The sequence below is a fragment of the Hemitrygon akajei genome, chromosome 5, assembly GCF_048418815.1.
Source record: "Hemitrygon akajei chromosome 5, sHemAka1.3, whole genome shotgun sequence".
Taxonomy (NCBI): Eukaryota; Metazoa; Chordata; class Chondrichthyes; order Myliobatiformes; family Dasyatidae; genus Hemitrygon; species Hemitrygon akajei.
In genome coordinates this window covers 180287744-180312195 of record NC_133128.1, presented here as the reverse complement: position 1 = coordinate 180312195, position 24452 = coordinate 180287744, and the positions used below count along the sequence as shown (strand labels likewise).

Sequence of the window (24452 nt, the reverse complement as noted above, 5' to 3'; positions counted from 1 at the left end):
AGGGGGAAGGGAGCACCAGAGGGAGGTGGAGAACAGGCAAAGTGATGGACAGAAAGAGAGGAAAAAAGAGGGGGAAAAAGCTAAATATGTCAGGGATGGGGTAAGAAGGGGAGGAGGGGCATTAACGGAAGTTAGAGAAGTCAATGTTCATGCCATGGGGGACGTGACGTGATGACGTAGGATCGAGACGCTAGAACCCAGCTCTCCCGTAAAAAGTTAATAAATTAATGTTTAAATGAAGAAAAGATAGTCAATACTTTCTAAAAGTTACTTATAAACTACTCCGGATTGTGTCAAGCTATGCCTCAAAGACAAAATATGAAGAAAACTAATTCCGGGAAGACTACGCAAGTTGGAGCAGGAGCAAGGCCCATGTCTACCAAAGAACCGCGGTCTCAGGTACATTATACCACCGGCGATACGGAACAGGAAACTGTGGCAACATCAGCCATTTCTAAAGGAAAAGGCCAACGTGAACTGCGCAAACGCGAAGGAAGGAGCATGCGCAAACGGGAGCAACCAGAACTACAAAGCCCAGTTACCACTGCAACTGAAAGTGATAGTGAATCTGAGGGAGAGTCAGATTCTCCGGAAAGATCAGATGAAGAGGGAGATAAAAGTTCTTCTGGAAATATAGAAAAGACTTTGAAGCAAATAATGCGTAAATTAGACGCATTAAAAGTAATTAAAAGTAATCAAAAAGTACACAAAAAATGACAAATATGGAGATTATGCTTGATAAAATGACAACGAGACAGGAAAAAATGGAAAAGAGAATTATGGACTTGGAAACTAAAACGGAAGACATGGTTGAAAGAATGGACAAAATAGAAAATGAAAATACTGCTTGGACATCAGAAAGAAAACAATTTATGGAAAAAATTGATAAGCTTGAAAATTTTAGTGGATGAAATAATATTAAAATTGTTGGACTTAAAGAAGATATAGAAGGAGAAGATCCAATAAATTTTTTTCAAAAATGGATCCCTAAAAAATTGGAAATGGAAAGAGAAGTTCCAATTGAGATTTAAAGGGCTCATAGATCCTTAAGGTCAAGACCTCAAGCTGATCAAAATCCACGATCAATTTTGATAAAATGCTTAAGATACCAAGACAAAGAAAAGATCCTGAAGGCGGCTTTCCAAAGTGCCAAAAATAGAAACGGGCCATTGATGATAGAAGGGAAACCAGTTCTTTTTTATCCTGATATAAGTTACAACCTTTTGAAGAGAAAGAAGGAATTTAACCCAGCAAAAAAAGCCTTATGGGAAAAGGGTTATAAATTTACAATGCGTCACCCAGCAACACTGATAATTTTTTTGGAGGAGGGAAATTTTTTTTTTCCGATTATCGAAAAGCGGAGGAGTTCGTACAAAAACTTTCATCTATTGACTAATTACACATAGAGGCTTCCAAATGTAATGGATTAAAGATGAAGATAGAGTCAACGAACAGAAGTGATGGACATTTATGGATATTATAGAAGAGAAAAGCAAAATTTTAGAAATACTAATTGAGAATAGTATTTTTCTTTCTTCTTATATATACACTTTTTTATGTTGCGGGGGGGGGGGGGCTGGGGAGCTTTGGATCGGTTACTACGGGATTCACGTGTGTAATCATGGCGATTGCCATGACCCGTACAACAGAGGGGGGTAAGGTTGTGTTTTTTTTTCACAACATTAGTAGGGGGGTATTTTGTTTTTTTCTTTATATTCTATTTTTCTTCTACCTTTTTGCCTGGATGATTGGTGGGGACACACATAGCAACATGGAGATTTAATAGGAAAAAATCTATCCTTGAATATGTTTTATGTCTATTTGAATAAAATGAATAATCTCTTTCTTTTGGATTAATTCTTCTCCATATATCAATCAAATTTAAGTCTTTCATCAATGATAGAGTTAATTTTACTGCTTTTGATTTTGTAACAACCTTTTTTTTCCTATTATCGACAAATATTCAAGATAGAGTGAAAAATGTGGAATATAAAGCAAGAATATTGTCAGATCATTCTCTTTTAATAATGACAATGATAATGATAGATAAAGAGGAATCAATTTATAGGTGGAGATTTAATTCAATATTATTAAAACATCAAGATTTTTGTGATTTTATGAAAAAACAGATTCAGTTCTTTTTAGATATAAATTCACATTCAGATGATGATAAATTTATAGTGTGGGAAGCAATGAAGGCATATTTGAGAGGTCAGATAATGTTATACTTCTAAAATTAAGAAGGAATATATGATAGAAATAGATCAATTGGAAAAAGAGATTACAAAATTAGAAAAAGAATCCCAAAGAAATATGACAGAAGAAAAATGAAGACAACTTATTAACAAGAAGTTACAATATAATACACTCCAAACATATCGAACAGAAAAAGCAAAGTTCTTGCATGGCAGCTAAAAACAGACCAGACTTCTAAAACAATAAATGCAATTCGAACAAGAGTAAATAAAATTACTTATAAACCTTTAGAAATTAATGAAGCTTTTAAGAATTTTTATTCTGAGTTGTATAAATCAGAATCACAAAATGATAATGTCAAGATAGAAAGGTTTTTATCACAAATAACTCTTCCAAAATTAAATACGGAAGAACAGAAGGGATTAGATATGCCTTTTACATTGAAAGAGGTCAAAGAAGCCCTAGGATCATTTCAAAGTAATAAATCTCCAGGAGAAGATGGTTTTCCGCCTGAATTCTATAAAAAGTTTAAAGATTTATTAATTCCTCCTTTTATGGAGTTAATACACCAAGCGGAAAGAACGCATAAACTTCCAGAATCTTTTTCGACAGCTATTTTAATAGTATTGCCAAAAAAAGATAGAGATCTTTTAAAGCCAACATCATATAGACCTATTTCTTGATTAAACATTGATTATAAAATAATAGCAAAAATCTTATCTAATAGATTATCTAAATGCTTACCAAAATTAGTACATATGGATCAAACAGGATTTATTAAAAATAGACAATCGGCAGATAATGTAACTCGCTTATTTAGTATAATTCATTTAGCGCAGAAGAGGGAGGAAATGAGCGTGGCAGTTGCTTTAGATGCAGAAAAAGCATTTGATAGATTGGAATGGGATTTTTTATTTAAGGTATTGGAAAAATATGGATTAGGAGTATCTTTTATAAAATGGATTAAAACCTTAAATGCTAATCCCAAAGCTAAAGTAGTGACAAATGGTCAAATTTCAACACCATTTTAGTTAACAAGGTCAACTAGGTAAGGTTGTCCATTATCACCTGCTTTATTTGTGTTGGCGATAGAGCCATTAGCTGAATGATTAGAATGGACCCAGATATTAAGGGTTTCAGAGTTAATCAGGAAGAATACAAGATTAACTTATTTGCTGATGATGTTCTGCTTTATCTAACAAACCCATTGCACTCGATGCGTAAATTATCCTATAGATTAGAAGAATATGGGAAAATATCAGGTTATAAAATAAATTGGGATAAAAGTGAAATTTTACCTCTTACTAAAGGAGATTATAATCAATGTCGATTAATAACCCAATTTAGATGGCCGGCAAATGGTATAAAATATTTAGGTATAAGAGTTGATAATGACATAAAGAACTTATACAAATTAAATTATTTACCAGTATTGAAAAAAATTCAAGAAGATCTTGATAAATGGATGGAATTACCAATAACATTAGTAGGTAGAGTAAATACCATAAAAATGAATATATTCCCTAGATTACAATACTTATTTCAATCACTACCAATACAATTACCCCAGAAGTTTTTTCAAGAGCTAAATAAATATGTGAGGAAATTTCTTTGGAAAGGTAAGATGTCAAGAATATCGTTGGAAAAATTGACATGGAAATTTGAGCTAGGAGGGTTACAACTTCCAAATTTTAAGCATTATTATAAAGCAAATCAAGTTAGATTTATTGCAACTTTTTTTGAGAAAGATAATCTGGCATGGATTAGAATAGAACTAGATAAAATAGGAGAAAACACACCAGAAGATTTTATATATAAATGGGAATCTAAATGGATACGGGAAAAGAAAGAATTTCCTATATTAGAACATTTGATTGACTTATGGAATAAGATAAATGTTGATGATGAGACAAAGAAATCCTTATTAGCAAAGAGATCTTTAATTCAAAATAGACTTATTCCTTTTACAATGGATAATCAACTTTTATATAACTGGTTTCAAAAAGGGATTAGATATATAGGAGATTGTTTTGAAGGAGGTATATTAATGTCATTCGATCAATTAAAGAATAAATATAAAGTATCAAACAACACTCTTTTTTGTTACTTTCAACTAAGGGCTTATTTAAGAGAAAAATTAGGTCAAACAATGTTATTGCCGAAATCTAATGAAATAGAAACTTTAATTCAAAAAGGAAAGATTAAAAAAAATATCTCTTGTATGTTTAATTTGATTCAAAAACAAGCAATTAAACAAGGAGTCCATAAGTCAAGACAAAAATGGGAAAGTGATTTGAATATTAAAATTGAAGAAAAAAATTGGTCAAGACTATGTCTTGAGAGTATGACTAATACAATAAATGTCCGATTAAGATTAGTGCAATACAATTTTTTACATCAATTATATATTACACCACAAAAAATAAATAAATTAAACCCAAATTTATCTGATCAGTGTTTCCGATGTAACCAAGAAATTGGTACTTTTTTACATTCTACTTGGTCTTGTTCTAAAATTCAACCTTTTTGGACAAATTTAAGAGTTTTATTGGAACAAATTATTGGAATACAACTTCCACATAATCCAATATTACTGTTACTAGGTGATATTGAAAGGATAAAACCGATATCCAAATTGAATAAATATCAGAAAGAATTTATAAAAATTGCATTGGCAGTAGCCAAAAAAGCTATTGCAGTTACTTGGAAATCGGATACATATTTAAGTATAGATCATTGGAAGAAAGAAATTTATGGCTGTATTCCACTTGAAAAAAATTACTTATAATTTAAGAGATAAATATGAAACATTTTTGAAAATTTGGTGCCCTTATTTACAAAAGATAGGATTAAATATATAGGTGCTCCGAAGATGAAATAATTGGTTACTTGGGGAAAGAAATAAATATATATACTAAAGTTATTACGAACTCCATGGAGCATGTAGGGATCTTCCAATATCCAGGCATTCCTCTTTTTTTTCTTTCTTTCTTTCTTCTTTTTTTTCTATAGGGATGTTAGGGGGGAGGGGTTAAGGGGAGGGGGGATGGGTAACACATATTTTCTTTTTCACACACTTTTATTCTGTAACTATTTGAAAACATAATAAAAAAAAGTTTTAAAAAAAATGTTCATGCCATCAGGTTGGAGGCTACCCAGGTATAAGGGAAATCTTGGAGCCAATTTGCAAGGAATGAACGAGCATAAACCTCAAGTCGACAATGTACAAATCTGATTTTAAGTGAAAATTAAAAAGACAGTGGCAAACTCAAACAGTAATAACATTGGAAATCAAGAGTTTGGAATTCATGTTTTCATTGATTAATAAGAATGATCAGTACCTTATGTTTCAAGATTCAAGATAGTTTAATGTCATTTCCATTACATAAGTGCAAAGGAGAACTGTTACTCAAAGGAGATCCAATGCAGCACATTAAAAAAAACTGCAATAAGGTAAAGAACACAATAATCAAAAGCCCAATAAATATGAGTACATAAGATGGCTTATATACAGTGACACTAGGCACAGGAGTGTCTGTACATAAGCTGAGAGGAAATGATAAAGTAGTGAAGGTGGGGGTGAGTTAATGCTGCTTGAGGAAAGTAACTGAGTCGGGTGGTCCTGGTGTGGATGCTACGTAGCCTCCTCCCTGATGGGAGTGGGGCAAACAGTCCACGAGCAGGGTGGGTGGGATTCTTCATGACACTGCTGCCATTTTTATTTTGGCATCTTTCTGTGTCTATGTCCCTGATGGTAGGTAGGCTGGTGTCGGTAACGCAGAGCAGTTTCCATAACCATGCATCTATTCAGCAGGTTAGGTGGCTCTCCACTGTGTATCTGTAGCAAGTCGTGAATGTTGACGTGCATACTCCAGCTCTCTTCAGCCTCTCTGGAAAGTAGCTTTGTTGATTGTGCAAGATGTGTTCTGGGACCATGAGAGGTTGTGCGAGATTTAGGAGTTTGAAACTGCTCGCAGTTTCCGCTGCTGTACCACAGATGTAAAGAGGGGTGTGAGTGGTGTTACCACCTCCCCTGTCTTGACGAAGAGATTATTTGCTTGGCACCAGGCCTTGAGCTCTTCCACTTCCTCTCCATAGGCTGTTTCGTCATTGTGATGAACCCACCACTGCCATGTCATTGGCAAAGATGACAGTGTAATGAAGGTTACATTTAGCATATATTAAACGGGCCTTAAAAATTATTTTCTCTTTTCCTTTTGGTAGAGAAGCATCATAATGAATTGAGCTGGGGACCCACAAAATTGGCGGCTCTAGTAATTCCTCTCGTGGGGTTCTTGAGCTTGGCTCTGCTGGTGACAGCGTATACATTCCGGAGACGATATTCTGCCTGTGTGGAAACAAGGCATGATGATGAGGACCCTGGCCTTACAGAAAGGGAGGAGAATCTGACATATGGATCGGGTTCTGGTATGTCAATATAAGGTTACTCATAAGAAATCTGCTTTTCAATATGAGTATGGTAATCTCCTCTGATTCAATTTCTTTTTGGATTTTTCTTCTAACTTGTTCAAATTATTTGCTGCAATAGTTACTGTACTGTGTAAATGTATTAGGCACTACTAAATAGCTAGGTTGCCTAAGACTTTAGCACAGTAATCTATTTGTCACATTAGAAAATTAATTAATATTGTTTATACCTCTACATCTAAAATCCCAGAATGTATTATCTCTTTGGATGCCGAAAAAGCATTTGATAGAGTCGAATGGTCATATTTATTCAATACATTGCAACATTTTAATTTTAGATCAAAATTTATATCATGGATTAAGTTAATATATCATAAACCTTTAGCTTCGGTTTTTACCAATAATCAAAAATCCCCTTTTTTTCAATTATTTCGCGATACAAGGCAAGGTTGTCCTTTGAGCCCTTTATTATTTGATATTGCTTTAGAACCCTTGGCTATAGCTATTCGTGAATCACCCAATATTTTAGGCATTACCCGTGGAGAGACGATGTATAAGGTATCATTATATGCGGACGATTTGTTATTATATATATCTGATCCTGAAAGATCTATTCCTACTATTTCTTCTTTACTTGCTCAATTTAGTAATTTTTCTGGTTATAAATTGAATTTTAATAAGAGTGAACTTTTTCCATTAAATATGTATATTCCAATTTATAATCATGTACCATATAGAATCGTTACAGATTATTTTACCTATTTAGGTACTAAAATTACTAAAAAACATAAAGATTTGTTTAAAACTAATTTTTTACCCTTAATAGATCAAATTAAGCAACTTGCTAATAGATGGTCCCCACTATCTTTGTCTTTGGTAGGCAGAGTTAATGCCATTAAGATGATGATACTACCTAAATTTCTATATTTATTTCAAGCATTACCAATTTTTATCCCTAAATCTTTTTTTGATATGGTTGACTCTAAAATATCTTCCTATTTGTGGCAGAACAAAAATCCCAGATTAGGTAAAAAATATTTACAGAAGCCAAAGAAGGAGGGCGGCTTGGCTTTACCAAACCTAAGATTTTACTATTGGGCAGTTAATATACGGTATTTGATATTTTGGACACAAGAATTGACTACAGTAGCTGGCCCACAATGGGTAAATTTGGAATGTAAATCTGTGCAAGATTTCTCATTGACCTCAATCTTAGGATCTTCACTTCCTTTTTCGTTACTCAAAATTAATAAACAGATAACTAATCCCATAGTTAAGTATACATTACAAATCTGGTTTCAATTTCGTAAATCTTTTGGCTTGAATAAGTTTATACTGTCAAGTCCTATAATATCTAATTACTTCTTTCGGCCATCATCTATAGATCAAGCTTTTTTCCTATGGAAAACAAAAGGTATAACATGTTTTCGTGATCTGTTTTTGGATGATAACATTATGTCCTTTGAACAGTTATCTAACAAATACAATTTATCTAAAACCCATTTTTTTAGATACTTACAAATTAGAAATTTTCTATATAATGAATTAAAGTCTTTTTCGAAAGAATGTCCATTGGACATTACAGACAGAATTCTAACTCTTAATCCTTATCAAAAGGGTTTAGTAGCTATCATTTACAATATGATTATGAAGGTACAGCCAGATATATCAGAAAAAATTAAGAAGGAATGGCAGGAAGAATTGCATTGCCCTATATCTACTGAGCAATGGGAAAAATTTTTATTATTGGTAAACTCATCCTCTATTTGTGCTAAACATGCTCTAATACAATTCAAGGTTGTACACAGAGCCCACATGTCTAAAAATAAACTTGCTCGATTTTATTCTTATGTTAATCCAACCTGTGATAGATGTCATTCTGATATTGCTACATTGACCCATATGTTTTGGTCTTGTCCTTGTTTACAAAGCTATTGGAAGGATATTTTTAATATCATTTCAAGAGTTTTAAATATTAATCTTCAACCGCGTCCTTTTACCGCAATCTTTGGTCTACCTATGATAGATAATATGTGTCTATCTGCTTCATCTCAGCGAATGATTGCATTTGTTACACTAATGGCTAGAAGATCTATTTTATTGAACTGGAAAGAAATTAATCCTCCAACTGTATTTCAGTGGCTCTCTGAAACCATTTCCTGTTTGAGTTTAGAAAAAATTAGAAGTGTGGTCTTTAACTCCTCAGTTAAATTTGAGGAAACTTGGAGACCATTTATTCAACATTTTCATGCGAATTAAATGGTCTGATCCTGAACCTTATTGTTACCATCCTGAATTGTATAAATGGAGGTTCGGAGTCATTGGCACTACTGTATGTATTTAACATTATACAATTGCCCATGTTAGTTGTTTTTTTTTATATATTGTTTTTTTTCTTCTTTTTTTGGGTTTTTTTTTGCTTTTCTTTTTAAATCCTTCATATTAATATTATAAGTTTGGGAGACTTTTTACATTGATTAATACATAATTGATTATTAATGAATCTATTGTGTACTCTCAAATGTTTTTGTACTTATATTTTACTTATGTTTTTTTCTCAAAATCAATAAAAAGATTTGAAAAGAAAGTAATCTATTTGTCAATGTGGAGCGGATAGTCGGTTCAGGATCTGGCACGAGCAAAGGATGCTGGGAATAGTGAGGTTGGCGAGCCATGGGAGGGGTGTGGGAAAGGTGGCTGGGAAGGAGAGCCAGGGGTGGCGCAGGTGCAGACACACCCAGCCCTGAGGCACTGGGCATGGTCATTTGATTCCAAACTATTGGTTTATTGCTAATGCCTCTGGTGCTTCCCGTTCCCCCCTTCCCCTTTTCCCAACTGTAATTCCCCTCTCCCTGCCCCTTTCCCACTTTCAGTCCCTCAGTCCACAATAGAGACCAATATCAGAATTGGGTGACAAATGTACTTACCCCTGGGTCCCCACTGCTTCCCTTTGTCCTATTGTCCACTCTCCTCTCCTATCAGATTCCTGCTTCTCCAGCCCTTTATCTTTTTCACCAATCGACTTCCCAGCTCTTTACTTCACCCCTCCCCCCCTCCCTGTTTCACCTATCACCTACTATCACTTGACTTTTAATCTCTTTTTTTCCCAGTCCTGGTGAAGGGTTTTGGCCCAAAACATTGACTTTTTATTCATTTTCCACAGATGCTGCCTGGCCTGCCAAGTTCCTCCAGCATTTTGTGTGTGTTGCTTGGATTTCCAGCATCTGCAGATTTTTTCTAGTTCATTTTTAGTTTGCTTCTTCCAACTTCTCTCTGTTCCCTTCTACATTTAGCAAAGAGCAACACCTCAAATTTGACTGAGTTAAATTCCAGCTGCCACTCCTCGTCCTACTTCGGCAGTTCATTTTAGTTGGTCTCCTACGCAGTCCACCATGCCACCATGTTTTCTGCCACCTGCCAACTTACTAACCATGTCAACTACAGTACAAGGGGGCCTAAGACTTTTGCACAGTACAATCAAATCATTTGACACTTTGGGCTTACACCAATGGCTAATCTCACTGTAACCTCAATTCAATATTCCTTTGCAAAGAGTCTTGAGCCTCCTTTATCGTCTGTTCATTCTAGACATATCAATTGTCTACTGGCCCACAGAAAAAATAAATTTACTCAGTTGTACTGTGCAAAAGTCTTAAGAACATATTGTAGGTAGGGAGCCTTAGACTTTTGCATAGCACTGCGGTAAATTTATGTATTGTACTGTACAGCTGCCACAGAAAAAAATTCACGACATATGTGAGCAATGATAAACCTTATTCTATATGGGTCTCTATTGTGGACTGAGAGTGGAAAGGGGGCAAGGGGAGGGGAATAATGGTTGTGAAAAGGTTAAATGGGGTGGGGGGGGGGGAGGGAATGGGTAAGCACCAGAGAGACATTCTGTAATGATCAATAAACCAATTGTTTGGAATCGAATTATGGTGCTTTGTGTCTCAGAGATGGGTGTGTCTGCACTCTGACTATCTCCCCCTGCTGGCAACCCTTCTCTGCCACCTGTTTCACACCCCTCCCTGGGCAGTCCACTCTCATCATTCCCAACATTTCCTGCTCCTGCCAGATTTACAAACTCTCTCTCTGTTCCATGTTGACAAATAGCTACGGTGCCTAGGACTTTTGCGTAGTACTGTACATTTTCATCCAAGTTGCTAATGTGGCACAGCTCCAGTCACAGAATCAGATTCAGGTCCACTATCGTTGAGATACTGCATGCTGTGAAATTTGTTGTTTTGGGGCAGCAGTTCAGTGTAAGACATAAAAGTTATTATATTACAAAATTAAATAAATAGTACAAAAAAATAGTCAGGTCATGTTCATGAACCGTTCGGAAATCTGACTGCAGAGGGGAAGAAACTGTTCCTAAAATGTTCAGTGTAGGTCTTCGGGCTCCTGTACCTCCTCCACTAAGAGGATATGTCCTGGATAATAAGGGTCTTTAATGATGAATGCCACCTTCCTGGGTCGCTGCCTCTTGAAGATGTCCTTGATGGCGGGATAGTTTGTGCCCACGATAGAGCTGTGGATTGGAGGTTCCATCAGGCTTGTGATGCAGATGGTCAGAATGCTCTCCATCATACATTGTAGAGATTTGCAAGAGTCTTTGGTAGCATACCTAATCTCCTCAAGCATCTAATGAAGTAGAGTGCCATGCCTTCTTTGAGACTGCATTAATGTATTGGACCCAAAATATATCTTCTGAGATTTTGACATCCAGGAATTCAAAGCCACTCACCCTTTCCACCCCTAACCCCTCGATGAGGACTGGTGTGCGTTCTCCCGACTTGCCCTTCCTGAAGACCACAATCAAATCATGGTGACGATGAGTGCAAGGTAGTTGTTGCCACACCACTCAACCAGCCGATCTATCTCACTTTGTACTCCTCCTGATTACCATCTAAAATTCTGCCAACAACACTTGTGTCATAAGTAAATTTATAGGTGGTATTTTAGCTCTGTCTAGCCAAACAGTCATGAGAGTAGAGCAGTGGGCTAAGCACACATCTTTGCGGTGTGCCTGTGTTGATTGTCAGCGAGCAGAAGATGTTATCAAAAATCCATTCTGATTGTGGTCTTCTGACAAGGAAGTCAAGAATCCCATTGTGAAAGGTGGTACAAAGGCTGAGGTTTTGAAGCTTTTTGTTTTGTACTGAGGGTATAATGGTGTTGTGCACTGAACTGTAATCAATACACAGCAGCCTGATGTATGTTTTACTGTTGTCTAGGTACTCCAGAGAGACAGTGAGATTTTTTTACACTGTACTCCTGTTGTGGGGTATAACTTGGAAATCAACCCACCATTATCATGTTCTGACTCCTTCTACCACACCAATTTTGGATCCAGTTGGCTAGCTTAACTTGGATCCCATGAGATCTAATCAGCCAGATTAACCTATTGTTCGAAGAATGTGCCAGTGTATGTGTTTTGCTCTGGAAAAAAACTGATCAATCTGATGTGCTATATATTTTTTATTTATTTAGGGATACAGCGCAGACCATGTTGACCTTGTTAAAGAGCTTGCTAAAGTCAATATACATGTTATCCACTACCCTGCTCTTGTTAATCCTCTTAATTTCCTCTTCAAAAAAACTCAATCCAACTTGTTGGAATAATTTCCCACACATAAAGCCATGCTGACTATCTCTAATGACTCCTTGCTTTTCCAAATGCAGGCAGTATCTCAGAATCTTTTCTTTCCCTTTATTGATATTCCCAGACTTGTCCCTGCAGGCACAACATTAGCCATCTTCCAGACTTCTAGTACCTGACCCGTGGCTAATGATGATGCAAATATCTCTGCTTGGTACCCAGCAAATTCTTACTTCCACAATGTCTCAGGACACACTTGGTCAGGCCCTGGGGATTTATCCCCAACTTAGTATGTTTACAACTGCCAACACCTCCTGTTTTGCAATGTGGATATCTTACAGTACAAATTTTCAGGCTCCCATGACTTTCTCCAGTGGAAGAACAGATGAGAAATATTAATTTAAAACCTTGCCCATCAACCGTCTCTTTACATGTCTCTATTACTCTACTTGTTCTCTAATTCCTGTTACACTTAGCCTCTCCCATTGATAGTTTTGGTGTCTTGTGATGTTCTGTTGATAGATTCCTTCCTCCTAACTCTGAGCCTCTACTTTACTCAAGTTATTATTGAATTACAGTGCAGTGTAGACCCATGAGACCCTTCAAGCTCCACCCAACAGCTTAACACTATGCTAATCACAGGACAATTTACAATGACCAATTAACCCACCTACAGGAGCACCTTTGGATTGTGGGAGGAAACTGGAGCACATGGAAGAAACCCATGCAGTCATGGGGAGAGTGTACAAACTGCTTACAGCCAGCAACAAGAAGTGAACTTGGGTTGCTAATACTGCAAAGCGTTGTGTAACATCATGCTGCTATATTAATCTTCAGATCAGTCTCAGGCAGATGACTTACATTAACTTGTTGTATCCTGGGGAGTCTAACTCTTATATGACAACCTATATATCCAAAAGGTTTATCGGAATTACTCAATTACACACCCAATCATAAATGTGTTAGTCATACTGAAGCAGCTCAACTGCTGAATGAGACCAACAGGCAAATTTCCTGAAAGGTAAGTTTATTTGTAGGTCTGACATAATTTTATCTGTGCCTGAGATTACAGTATTCACTTATCTGGTATTTGCATACCATTACTTCCTCCAAAGCTTCACTCCTCAATTTTCTTAACTTTCATGCACACCTTGAAAAGGAGAATGAATCCCAACAGTATGTGGTGATCCTGTGATCTCCGTCTTGGAGGCTGACATCAGAACATTCTTCAAGAAGGTGAGCACTCGTAAGACATCAGGCTCTAATGATGTAGCTGGAGGAGTATGGAAAACCTGAGCTGCCCAGCTGACTGGACTGTTCAAGCACATCTTCATTCCCTTACTGGCCCAGTTAGGGTTCCCACCTGATTCAAACGGGCATCAATATATGCCCAAGAAGAGCAAGGCGAGCTGCATCAATGACCGTTGCCCGGAAACACTCCCATCTACTGTGATGAAGTGCTTTGAGATGTTGAATTATCTCCTGCCTAAGCAAGGACCTGGGCCTGCTGAAATTAGCCTTTTGCCACGGCAGGTCTAGAGCTCACTGGCTCCCCGCTTGACTTTGGACCTTTTGAACAACAGCAGTACCGACAACTACAGTACAGCTGCTGTTTATCAAGTATAGTTACTGTTCAACATCACTATCCCCTTAATGCCAATTAGTAAGCTTCAAAGCCTGAGTGTCTGTACCTCCCTCTGCAATGAGTTCTTGACTTGCTCATCATGATACTACTCTCAGTGTGGATTGGCAACTACATCTACTCCTCACTGACAATCAACACAGGTGCAGCTGAGGATGTGTGTTTTTGAACACTTCTCTGCTCTCTCTATACTCGTGCCTGTGTACAGCTTGGCACAGTTCAAGTACCAGACAGGGTGGTTTGAATGTTTCAGAAACTGCTGACCTCCTTCTGTATTTATGTGTAGCAGTCTCTAGAGTTTACAGAGAATGGTGCAAAAAAGGAACACAAACAGACATTCAGTGAGTGGTAGTCCTGTGGGTGCAAACGCCTTGTTAATGAGAGAGGTCAGAGGAGAATGGCCAGACTTGTTCAAGTTGGAAGGAAGGTGACAGTAACTCAAATAACCATGCGTTACAACAGTGGCATGCAGGAGAGCATCTCTGAATATGCAACACATCGAAACTTGAAGTGGATGGGCTACAATAGCAGAAGATCATGAACGTACAGTCAGTGGCTACTTTATTAGGCAAAGGAGTATTAGTAAAGTGGCCACTGAGTCCATATTTCCTAGCTTTGGGTGTTGCAGTTGACAGAACCAGGATCTGATTGATTATCAGAACTGCCACAAGGGATTGAGTGTCTAGATCCTCCCATTGTTTTTTAAAAAAGGTATCTAGCCTAGAAAAGATCTTGAAAAGTTTGAATATAATAACACTCAAAGCTTATCACTATAGAGTGAATTTTATTTAAATTTTAGTAATGAGCGGTGTCTGTTTTATATGTTATGAACCATTCTGCATGAAACTCATCCAATATTGTTTAACATTTTTCATTGAACTAATTTTTATTGTATAGCTTTTCAGAATGAGTTCATTCAATTCTCTAATACACACATCACACACTCTAAATGTTAAAGTTAAAATTAAAGTCAGTCCCAAGAGGGGCGTGGCCTCTCTCATCCATATGTACTGGCTCTGTCCTAGCTTGGAGAAATTCTGGAAAGATGTCTTCACTACACTATCGGGTATTCTGAATCAGCACCTAGAACCTAACCTCTTAATTGCTCTGTTCGGTTTTTGGGGCGAGACAGATTTATGTCTGGGTCCGACCAAATGCCGAATACTATCCTTTGCCTCTCTCCTGGCGAGACGCTTGATCCTCCTTAGATGATGTTGCCCCGCCCACTCATGCGCAATGGCTTAACGACATTATGGCCTGCTTGGACCTCGAAAAAATTCATTATTCAGTTCTCAATTCGGATTTAAAGTTCCATAAGATCTGGGGGCCTTTTATCGAGTACTTTCATAACCTTCCTCTTGACTAGGGTTTTTTTTTCTTTTCAGTCCCTTGCTTTCAGCTCCCTTTTTTTTTCTGGTAGTAGGCATTATTATCCTCTGTTGCTACGTGTATTTACAGTCTGGGAGTTTGACTGTCCGGACCTATACTCTCTATACTGTGTGGTGGTTGGTCTGGAATTGTTTTTTTTTCTTGTGTTGTGGGGTTTGTGGAGGACACTAAGCTCACTTGTCTTTAATTTAGGTGCTTTTTTGTTAAATTCTCTTCCTGTGTAGCATATTGTTATTGTATGCTTAACCTTGCTCTGTATTAATGCTCCTCATTGGGATTTGGGGTTTTTAATTTTGTAAAATGTTTTGAGAAACTAATAAAAAAATTTAAAAAAAAAAGTTAAAGTCAGTCCCGAGCCTTACAGGCTCATCGGGCCGGTGCTTATGTCAGTTTCCGTGACGGGAAGTGACTGAGAGTACGAGACTTCTCTCCCTACGCCTTAAAATCTCACAGAAAACTTCTTAAAATTTGTTTTTCATGCTATCTAACTCCCAATCTGATTTTTCATTCTGATATTATCTCGATTGTTTTGCCCCAAGTGTGCGTAAATCAATAGGATTCCAATTATTCCAATTAAAGATGAAAAAGCTAAAATGTTATGGTATAGGCTACATAACTGTGAAGGTGCAAGAACTAGCCTACTATTAGCACACATTTTCTTTATGTGGCCTGTAATATGGAATGCAGAGAATGTCCAGAGAAAAAATCATCATCTTCATCATTGTGTGCTGTGTTGTATGACGTGGGCAATCATAGTCTATTTTTCTACATTGTCATTACCTTCTTCTGGGCAGTGTTGTTCACAAGATGGATGACCCCAGCCAATATCGGTTCACTTTTCAGAGATTGTCTGCCTGGCGGCAGTGGTTGCACAACCAGGACTTGTGATCTGCACCAGCTGCTCATATGGCCACCCACCACCTGCTCCCATGATTTCACGTGACCCTAATCTGGGGGACTAAGCAGGTGCTACACCTTGCCCAAGGGAGACTTGTGGGCTAATAGAAGGAAGGAGCGTCTTCCACCTCCTTTGGTAGAGACATATCTCCATCCCACCACCTATAGAACAAAATTTCCAAAGGTTAACAAAAAACACTTTTCAAGGTTCAAGTAAATTAATTAGTTAAGCATTAATATGATGAGCTGAGTAATACTGAATTCAAACTGAACTTGATGCATTTCTGCTTTTAACACTGATTTTATGGCTTGAAAAGATTTGTTTTTGCTTCTGTTTCTCATATTCACATTTCACTTCTCCCTATTTTCCAAATGCTGATGTGACCTGTTCAATATGCAGGAACTATTTCTGTAATCTCTACATTTGTAAATACTTACTTTCCATTATTTGCAATGGATCCTCTGGGCGAAACAAGAACATCTTAAAGTATTATAAATTTGAGAAATCTGCTCTGAAGAAATCAAATTCAACATTTTTGTGTGCGGTGTTATGAAAGTCAAAGCTGTAAAAGTTAAATTGAAAATTAAATTTGTTGTACTTCCTTGTTAGGTTGTCCTCTACTTTTTCAAAGGACAATATCTAGGGCGATAATTCTTTGTGAAATTGTTGGAAAAGGGCGATTTGGTGTGGTTTGGCACGGCAAATGGAACGAGGAAGATGTAGCAGTTAAAATTTTCTTCACGAGTGATGAAAAGTCATGGTTCAGAGAGACTGAAATCTACCAAACCACCTCGCTCCGACATGAAAATATCCTTGGTTTCATTGCTGCTGACAATAAAGGTAATATATTTATTAAAAGTAAGGTATTTTAAAATAAAGCTAATGTCCAGATGGGTAACCAGATTAGATCGTTATGTCATTTATCATACTAATTGTAAAAAATATGCATCAGATTAATGATTCACATAGCATAAAAATGTTGTTTCTTTTTTGACACAAAGTGATGTAGAAAAAGGACTTCCACCATAGCCAAAGTGCTATACCTGCCCTTATACCTCCTTCCTCACTTCAATTCAGGGCCCCAAACAGACCTTCCAGATGAGGCAACACTTCACCTCCAAACCTAGGGTTGTCTATTGTGTCTGGTGCTCCTCGTGCACCTTCCTCTACATTGGTGAAACCTAAAGTAAATTAGGGGACTCCTTCATCGAGTACCTCTGCTCCATCCGTCACACGAGGGACTTCCCGGTTGCTAAGCGTTTTAACGCCGATTCCCATTCTCGTTCCAACATGTTGGTCCATGGCCTCCTATTGTGCTGTTCTCAGGGTGGAGGAGCAATGTTTTCTATTCTGTCTGAGTAGTCTCCAACCTGATGGCATGAATATCAATTTCTCTTAGTGAACATGACTAAATTCCCCCCCCCTTCCTCTATTCCCCACTCTGACCTTTTACCTCTTCTTGCCTGCCTATTACTTCCTCTCTTTCTTCCCTTTCTCTTGTGGTCCGCTTTCCTCTCCAATCAGATTCTTCCTTCTCCAGTCCTTGAACTTTTCCACCCACATGGCTATCACATTGCAGCTAGCCTCATTCCCCTCCCCCCCCCACCTTTTTATTCTGGTGTCTTCGACCTTACTCCTCAGTCCCGAAGAAGGGCCTTGACCTGAAACATCGACTGTTTATTTAATTCCACAGACGCTGCCTGACCTGCTGAGTTCCTCCAGCACTTTGTACGTGTGGCTTCCAAGGTGGTAACTCGTTTGACCTGCTGGTTTAAAATGCATGATGCTATAACTTTGTCATGCACACCAGTTTAAAAGAAAGACAGAAGAACAACAGAGCAAGCAGTGGGGATGTGTAATCTCAACCCTGGCTGTTCTGCTACAGATTTTTCTCCGTTAGTGTAATTTAAGCTGGGTGAGCTGTTCAGGGCTGTGCTGGTCCCTTGAGGTGTATAGTACAGCGTCGCATCAAGAGTTACAACTTCTGAAGAACACAGATGTTAGGAAGCATATAAGTTTTGTTGTTATTTGTGCTGTATTTTTGAGAATTTAGTGACTGAAGGTTCTTTTGATTGTAAGCACATTCTTGATGTAGGGACTGCCTTATTTCCATGTTCCTTGGAGTGTATCTACCTATAGAATCCTTTGTCCTTTACTAGCCTGGATACTGATCTCCTCAAGCATCCTTAGTCTGACTCACCCCTCGATGGTGATGGGAACCAATGCTCAGAACCAGCTGCGTATCTGTCAGACTCTGAATCCCAATAATGAAAATCAAGTGAAATCAAATTGAGAGCCAGACTAATTCTTCCCTTAGGTCAGGTTTATTCTCATGGCCCATTATTTTGTTTTCACAAAGATTGGTGGATGGCAAACCGTGTAGCAGCAAGTGGAATGATAGTCTAAATATTTTAATTGCATTTGCATGCGCATGAATATTTAACTTCATTTTTAGAAACACACATTTTACTTTTGTTATTCACATTTTTTTCCTTTTATTTCACATCATTATTTGGTGTTTGCACCTCAGAGTGGTTGTTGGTTTGAAGAGTGTTTTATACAACTCCCACAGCATGTGAAAACCTGCCTGTTTCAGGTGAGATACCAACTCTCAGAATGTAATTATAACAGGTGTAAGAACCTATAATTCTGCCATTTAAACATGTAACTGAATTCCCAACCATTGCAGTAAATTCAATGGGAAGTCCTAGCTTATTTAGTTGAAACTGAGCTAACTACTGCCCGTTACGCCACTGGCGTTTAGGGCAGCAGTGATGGTCCTCCATCTCTGATGGTATTCAGGGCATCTTTCATCATGTCAATAGCTCAGTTTTTACCACTGTCATTTCATGCAAATTCCAGGTGGAGACTCAGACCACTCTTAGTCTGGCCTCTACCCTTTGACCTGTTTGGCATGGGTGACCCTACAAGAGCCAAAGCATAAAGCTCTGATTCCAACCAATGGAGCTCTCTGGGTCAATGAGGCACGCAAGCCTCCAAACCCTGCGGCAAGGTTGTGGTCCTCTAGGAGGTATTGAAATTGAACTTAACTACTATTGTGATGTAGGATATTGCACCTTTTATTCAAGAAGTCTATTTTTCAGAAACATATGTTTACATCATATTTCTTTACCATTTTCAGAGTACGATGTGTTCTCTTCAGAATCAGTATTCTTTTCATAGCAATTACAGAATTTTAAGCTTTGATTGCCACAGTGATACGAGTAAAACTGTTTAACGTTGCACAGTAGTATTAACTTGTCACAAAACAAGTGTGAGATCTGCAAATTCCATTCATTGATAAATATCTATAAGGAATTTTTTTTTAAAAATTGTTCTTGTTTTCTTTTCAGATACTGGCCTATGTACTGAACTTTGGATTGTGTTAGACTACCATGAGCACGGTTCTCTGTTTGATTACTTAAACAAGTTCACCGTGGCTGCAGACAGTGTGATGAAACTTGCCCTCTCTATAGCAAGTGGACTAGCACATCTTCATAAGGAAATAACTGGAACACATGGTAAAGCAATTTTGACTTCAAGCTGAACAATGATTTGAATGAGTATTATTCTTATTTTATTGCTGCAAATTATGACTGGATTTTACCTAGTGGAATACCTACCAATTATTACTCAGAATGAAGGGATCGACTGAGTCTTTTGTGTCTATTAATAAATAATAAACCAGAAAGAGATGTGACCAAAATGAAAATTCTCATCCCTTGTGAAAGTTGGCAGCATTTGTTGTCAATCTGATTGGGCTGAATGGATTAACATCAGCTTTCATCTGAATGGAAAGATTCTAAGCAAGATTTATTTCAGTCATCCCTTTACTGGTGTTTTTGTTGAATGTTGTGGACCAAATTAAAAAATATATATCAGTTTGCTTTAGAGCTGCTGTGCAAACTGGAAAGTTAATTGGCATCTGAAATCATTCTAAGAATTAATTAATTACTGCCGATGTTTAGGGCAGCAATGAAGGTCCTCCATCTCTGTCACAGACAGCTATAGAAGGATTCTTCATTGCTATTTCGATAACAATGGTCTTTTGACCAGTCAGGGTTGTTGACCCTGAGCTGAACTCCCGAACCTGGAGTACTGATGGACCACTCTTGGTCTGGCCTCTACCCTTTGACCTGTTTGGCATAAGTGACCCAAGAGCCAAAGCACAACACCCATCTCCAGCCAACATAGCTCTCATTGAGGCATGAAAACCTCAAAACCCTACAACAAGGTTGTGGTCTTCTTGGAGGATTCTGAGGCTGCACAGACGGAATTTAATGAACGGTCACTGTTTATCCACAGTCGGAAAAACATATCTTGTAGTTTTCAAAGGATTCAAATGTTTATTATCAAAGTATATATGCAGAATAGAACCCTGAAATTCATCTTCTCCACAGACAACCTCGAAACAATAAAAACCATGGAACTCATTCAAAGAAAAACATCAACCCCCCCCACCTTCCACATACAAAAAAACAAATCACACACGAACATCAACCCACCCCTCCACGTGCAAAAATAAAACAAATTGCCTACAATGCATTCATGCTCACTAGGAACTAGAAAATTAACATGCAGTATTGCATATATTTTTCAAAACTTTCTAAGTTACAGTTACAAATCACTGCGAAGGATAGAAAATCTTTCCCATCATCATACATTATATATTTAGATATGCACTGCCCATAGGTTTGTGAATTTCCAGAAGTGGTTGTGGTGTGGGGACTTTCACAACCCAAAGCACACTCAACACTGTGCAAAACTGATAAACGTGAGTAATTCTGCAAATGCTGGAAATCCAAAGCAACACACAAAATGCTGGAGGAACTCAGCAGGTCAGGCAACATCTGTAGAAGTAAATAAATATTCGACGTTTCAGACTCAGACACTTCTTCAGGACTGGGAAAGAAGGGGGAAGAAGCCAGAAAAATAAAGGTGGGGGAAGGGGAAGGAGGATAGATCTGATAGGAGAGGAAAGTGGACCATAGGAGAAAGGGAAGGAGGAGGGAACCTGGGGGAGGTGATAGGCAGGTGAGAAGAGGCCAGAGTGGGGAATAGACGAAGAGGCAAAGGGAAGGGAAATATTTTTTACTTAAAGGAGAAATTGATATTCATGCCATTAGGTTGGAGGCTGCCCAGACAGAAAATAAATGTTGCTCCTCCACCCTGAGGGGGGCTCCATCTTGGCATGAAAGGAGACCATAGATCAATAAGTCAGAAAAGGAATGAGAACCAGAATTATGACGTATCTCACCAATGTACAGGAAGTCACACCAGGAGCATCGTGCACAATAAACCCCAGCAGATTGGCAGGTGAAGTGTTGCCTCACCTGGAAGGTTTGTTTTGGGTCCTGAATGGAGGTGAAGGATGGCAGGTGTAGCAATATGGCTGCTTGCAGAGATGAGTGGAGGTTAGTGAGGAGGGATGAGTGCACAAGGAAACGATGGAGGTAGTGATCCCTGCGGAAAGTGGAGAGAGCGGGAGGTAAAGATGTGTTTAGAGGCAGAATCCCTTTGGAGGTGGCTGAAGTTGCAGAGAATGATGTGTTTGATGTGAAGGCTAATAGGGTGGTAGGTAAAGACGAGGAACTCTATCACTGTAAAGGCAGCGAGAAGGTGGGCTGAGCGCAGATGTTCAGGAAATGGAGGAGATGTGGGTGAGGGCACCATCAATGGTGGAGGAAGGGAATCCTTGCAGAAGGAAGTGGGGGGGGGGGAAGAGGTTTAGTTAAGATAACCATGGGAATTGGTAGGTTTATAAAAGATGTCAGTTGACAGTTTGGCTCCAGAGATGGATAGCTAGCGAATGAGAAAGGGGAGGGAGGTGTCAGTAATGGACCAAGTGAAACTGAGTTGGAATGTAAACATCAATAATTAGATGTTATTATAATTATAATAATTATAATATTTTAAAATATTATAGTTATAAAATATGTTAAATATTTTATAACATTTAAAATAGAACATGTTATATATAATAGGTAAACCTGCCATAGCACATCGTGACCTCAAGTCAAAAAATATTCTTGTGAAGAGGAATGGAACATGTGTCATTTCTGATTTGGGTTTGGCTGTGCGGAGCAATTCATCAAAAGATATCAATTCTATTGCTCATAATCTCAGAATTGGAACAAAGAGGTATGGTTGATTTTTCTTTATTTATGTAGTTTTACTTAGATAGTAGTAAATATTGAAATTGGTAATTCCTTACTATTGAATAAATTGGAAGTACTCTTCAGAGTCCCGATATGGGTCTGTCCTGAGCCCCTGGTCTTTGACCCACATAAGCTGTGAATTGAGCTTACTTACAGGTTTATGGATAGTATTAATTCAGTATTTCTTCAGGATTCTGGTGATCCTTCCAGAAGCCATGGAAGAATAGCTTCTATTTGTTTGGCAGTATAAAAGAGGTCAGGGAGAGTGAATTATTTGAAGACATTATAACATCAAGGGAATCTTGTTCATTGTTGCAGAAATACCTTCTGGACCAATTGCATGTTGATGGACTGGAAGCTGAAACATCGGAAAACCTTCAGGGATAATTTAATTATGTGTATGCAATTGATAACTCTCTACATTATTGGGAAATCATTTAAGACTACAAAACTGTGCCTCTGCTCAGTTCTTCAGTGGTCAACATTGATATAATAGACATGTTATCTGCAAGATGTATTTTTGCATCATTCCCTTTAGTATCACAGTCACAACAGCATTGAATTTTGCCAGGGAGTAGGTGGGGGGTGGTGACATGGGTGCAGACACACTCAGCCCTAAGATATCAGCATGATAACTTGATTCCAAACAATTTGTTTATTGGTCATTACAGAATGTCTCTCTGGAGTTTCCTGCTCTCTCCCCTCTCCGTTCCCCTTTTCCTAACCATGATTCCCCTCTTCCTGCCTCCGTTCCTCCTCTCAGTCCTCAACAGAGACCTATATCAGAATCAGATTTATCATCACTCACATATGTCATGAAATTTGTTATTTTTGTGGCAGCAGTGCAGTGCAATACATAAAATTACTGTGTTATTGTGCAAAAGTCTTAGACACCTAGCTTTAATGGTGCTTAATACTTTTGCACAGTAGAGTAAATTTATTATTTCTGTGAGCCAGTGAACAACTGATGTGTCTAGAATGAACAGATGATAAAGGAGACCCAAGACTCTTTGCAAAGGCTTGTTGAATTGAGGTTATAGTGAGATTAGCCACTGGGTCGAATGGCTTGATTCATATGTAATTGCACACTTTCAAATGGCCTTCAGAATTAGACATTTAACTTCCTGTTCATAGGCTGGCCATCTTCCACTAATTTCATTCTGCAATACATTTTAACCTGCAAATATAACCTATGAAAACTGTTACGGACCCCGTAACTGGGTCACTTACCAGCAGAGATGGAGAGGTCCGTTGAAGTCTGATGATACTATTTTTAACAGTATTTATTAGTAAAAATACACAAAAATAATATCAATGCAAATATACAAATAATATACATCGTCAATACTAAATCTAAAAGTGCCGGTATAATAATAATCAATAAGAAATAAGCTCTATCGTTGTCTAGGGGATAATGTATTGTCCGATGGAAATATAAAGTTCACTCAGTTCATGCAGGCTGCAGCCTTTGGGGACCGCTGGGTTGCAATGGTTGGAGAGAGAGAGAGATTTGGGAGAAAAACTTGCCGATTTTCCTTTTATGATTTCGATCCGTCAGAGTCTCGTTGGTGTGGCCGTTCACTTGTGGCCTCTCCTTTAGCTAAACCGTTCTTCCGTGATGAGCCCGCCACCCAGGCAAGGGAGGACGCACATGAGCCCTCACCGGCGTTTGCTATAAAACGCTGTCACTGGATTTCCAGCGTTTCTCCTGGTGCGTCTTAAGGGGTTGTTCCCCAGACCCTCTTTTATCCTTACTCACGGGGTCTCAGATGTCAATCAGGTTGGGATGATGCAATCCCTCAACCAGCCCACTCTGGTTGTCCCCTGAGGGGTTTCAATGAATAGTACAGTACTCAGTACACAATTCCGTCTCCAAGAGACAATGGCTGTTATCAGTGGATCCGTTCCGCTGAAGCCAGGACACATTCCAAACCCTGTGTATTCTGCATGTCTCTCTCTCTCATTTCCTGGGTCCCAGACCCAAATTAATAGCGATCTTGCGATTCTCAAAAAGGAGGGGGCGACTTTGTACCCTTCGGCCCCTCAGAGTTGCGTCACATTCGTAACAAAACCAATGCCCTTAGCAATACTGGATAGAATGGGGATAGGGGTCCAAACCAAAGATCTTGGGGAAAT

The 24452-nt window shown here is 38.2% G+C and overlaps 1 protein-coding gene across 1 annotated transcript in view; it reads left to right on the top strand.

Moving 5' to 3' along the window:
• Positions 1 to 24452, top strand: part of LOC140727261 (TGF-beta receptor type-1-like) — a 75783-nt gene that overhangs the window by 27118 nt on the left and 24213 nt on the right. The window contains exons 3-5 of the mRNA XM_073044522.1: positions 16768 to 16998; positions 19512 to 19679; positions 22143 to 22299. Coding sequence (XP_072900623.1) covers positions 16768 to 16998; positions 19512 to 19679; positions 22143 to 22299 — 556 coding nt within the window. The remainder of the gene's footprint in view (positions 1 to 16767; positions 16999 to 19511; positions 19680 to 22142; positions 22300 to 24452) is intronic.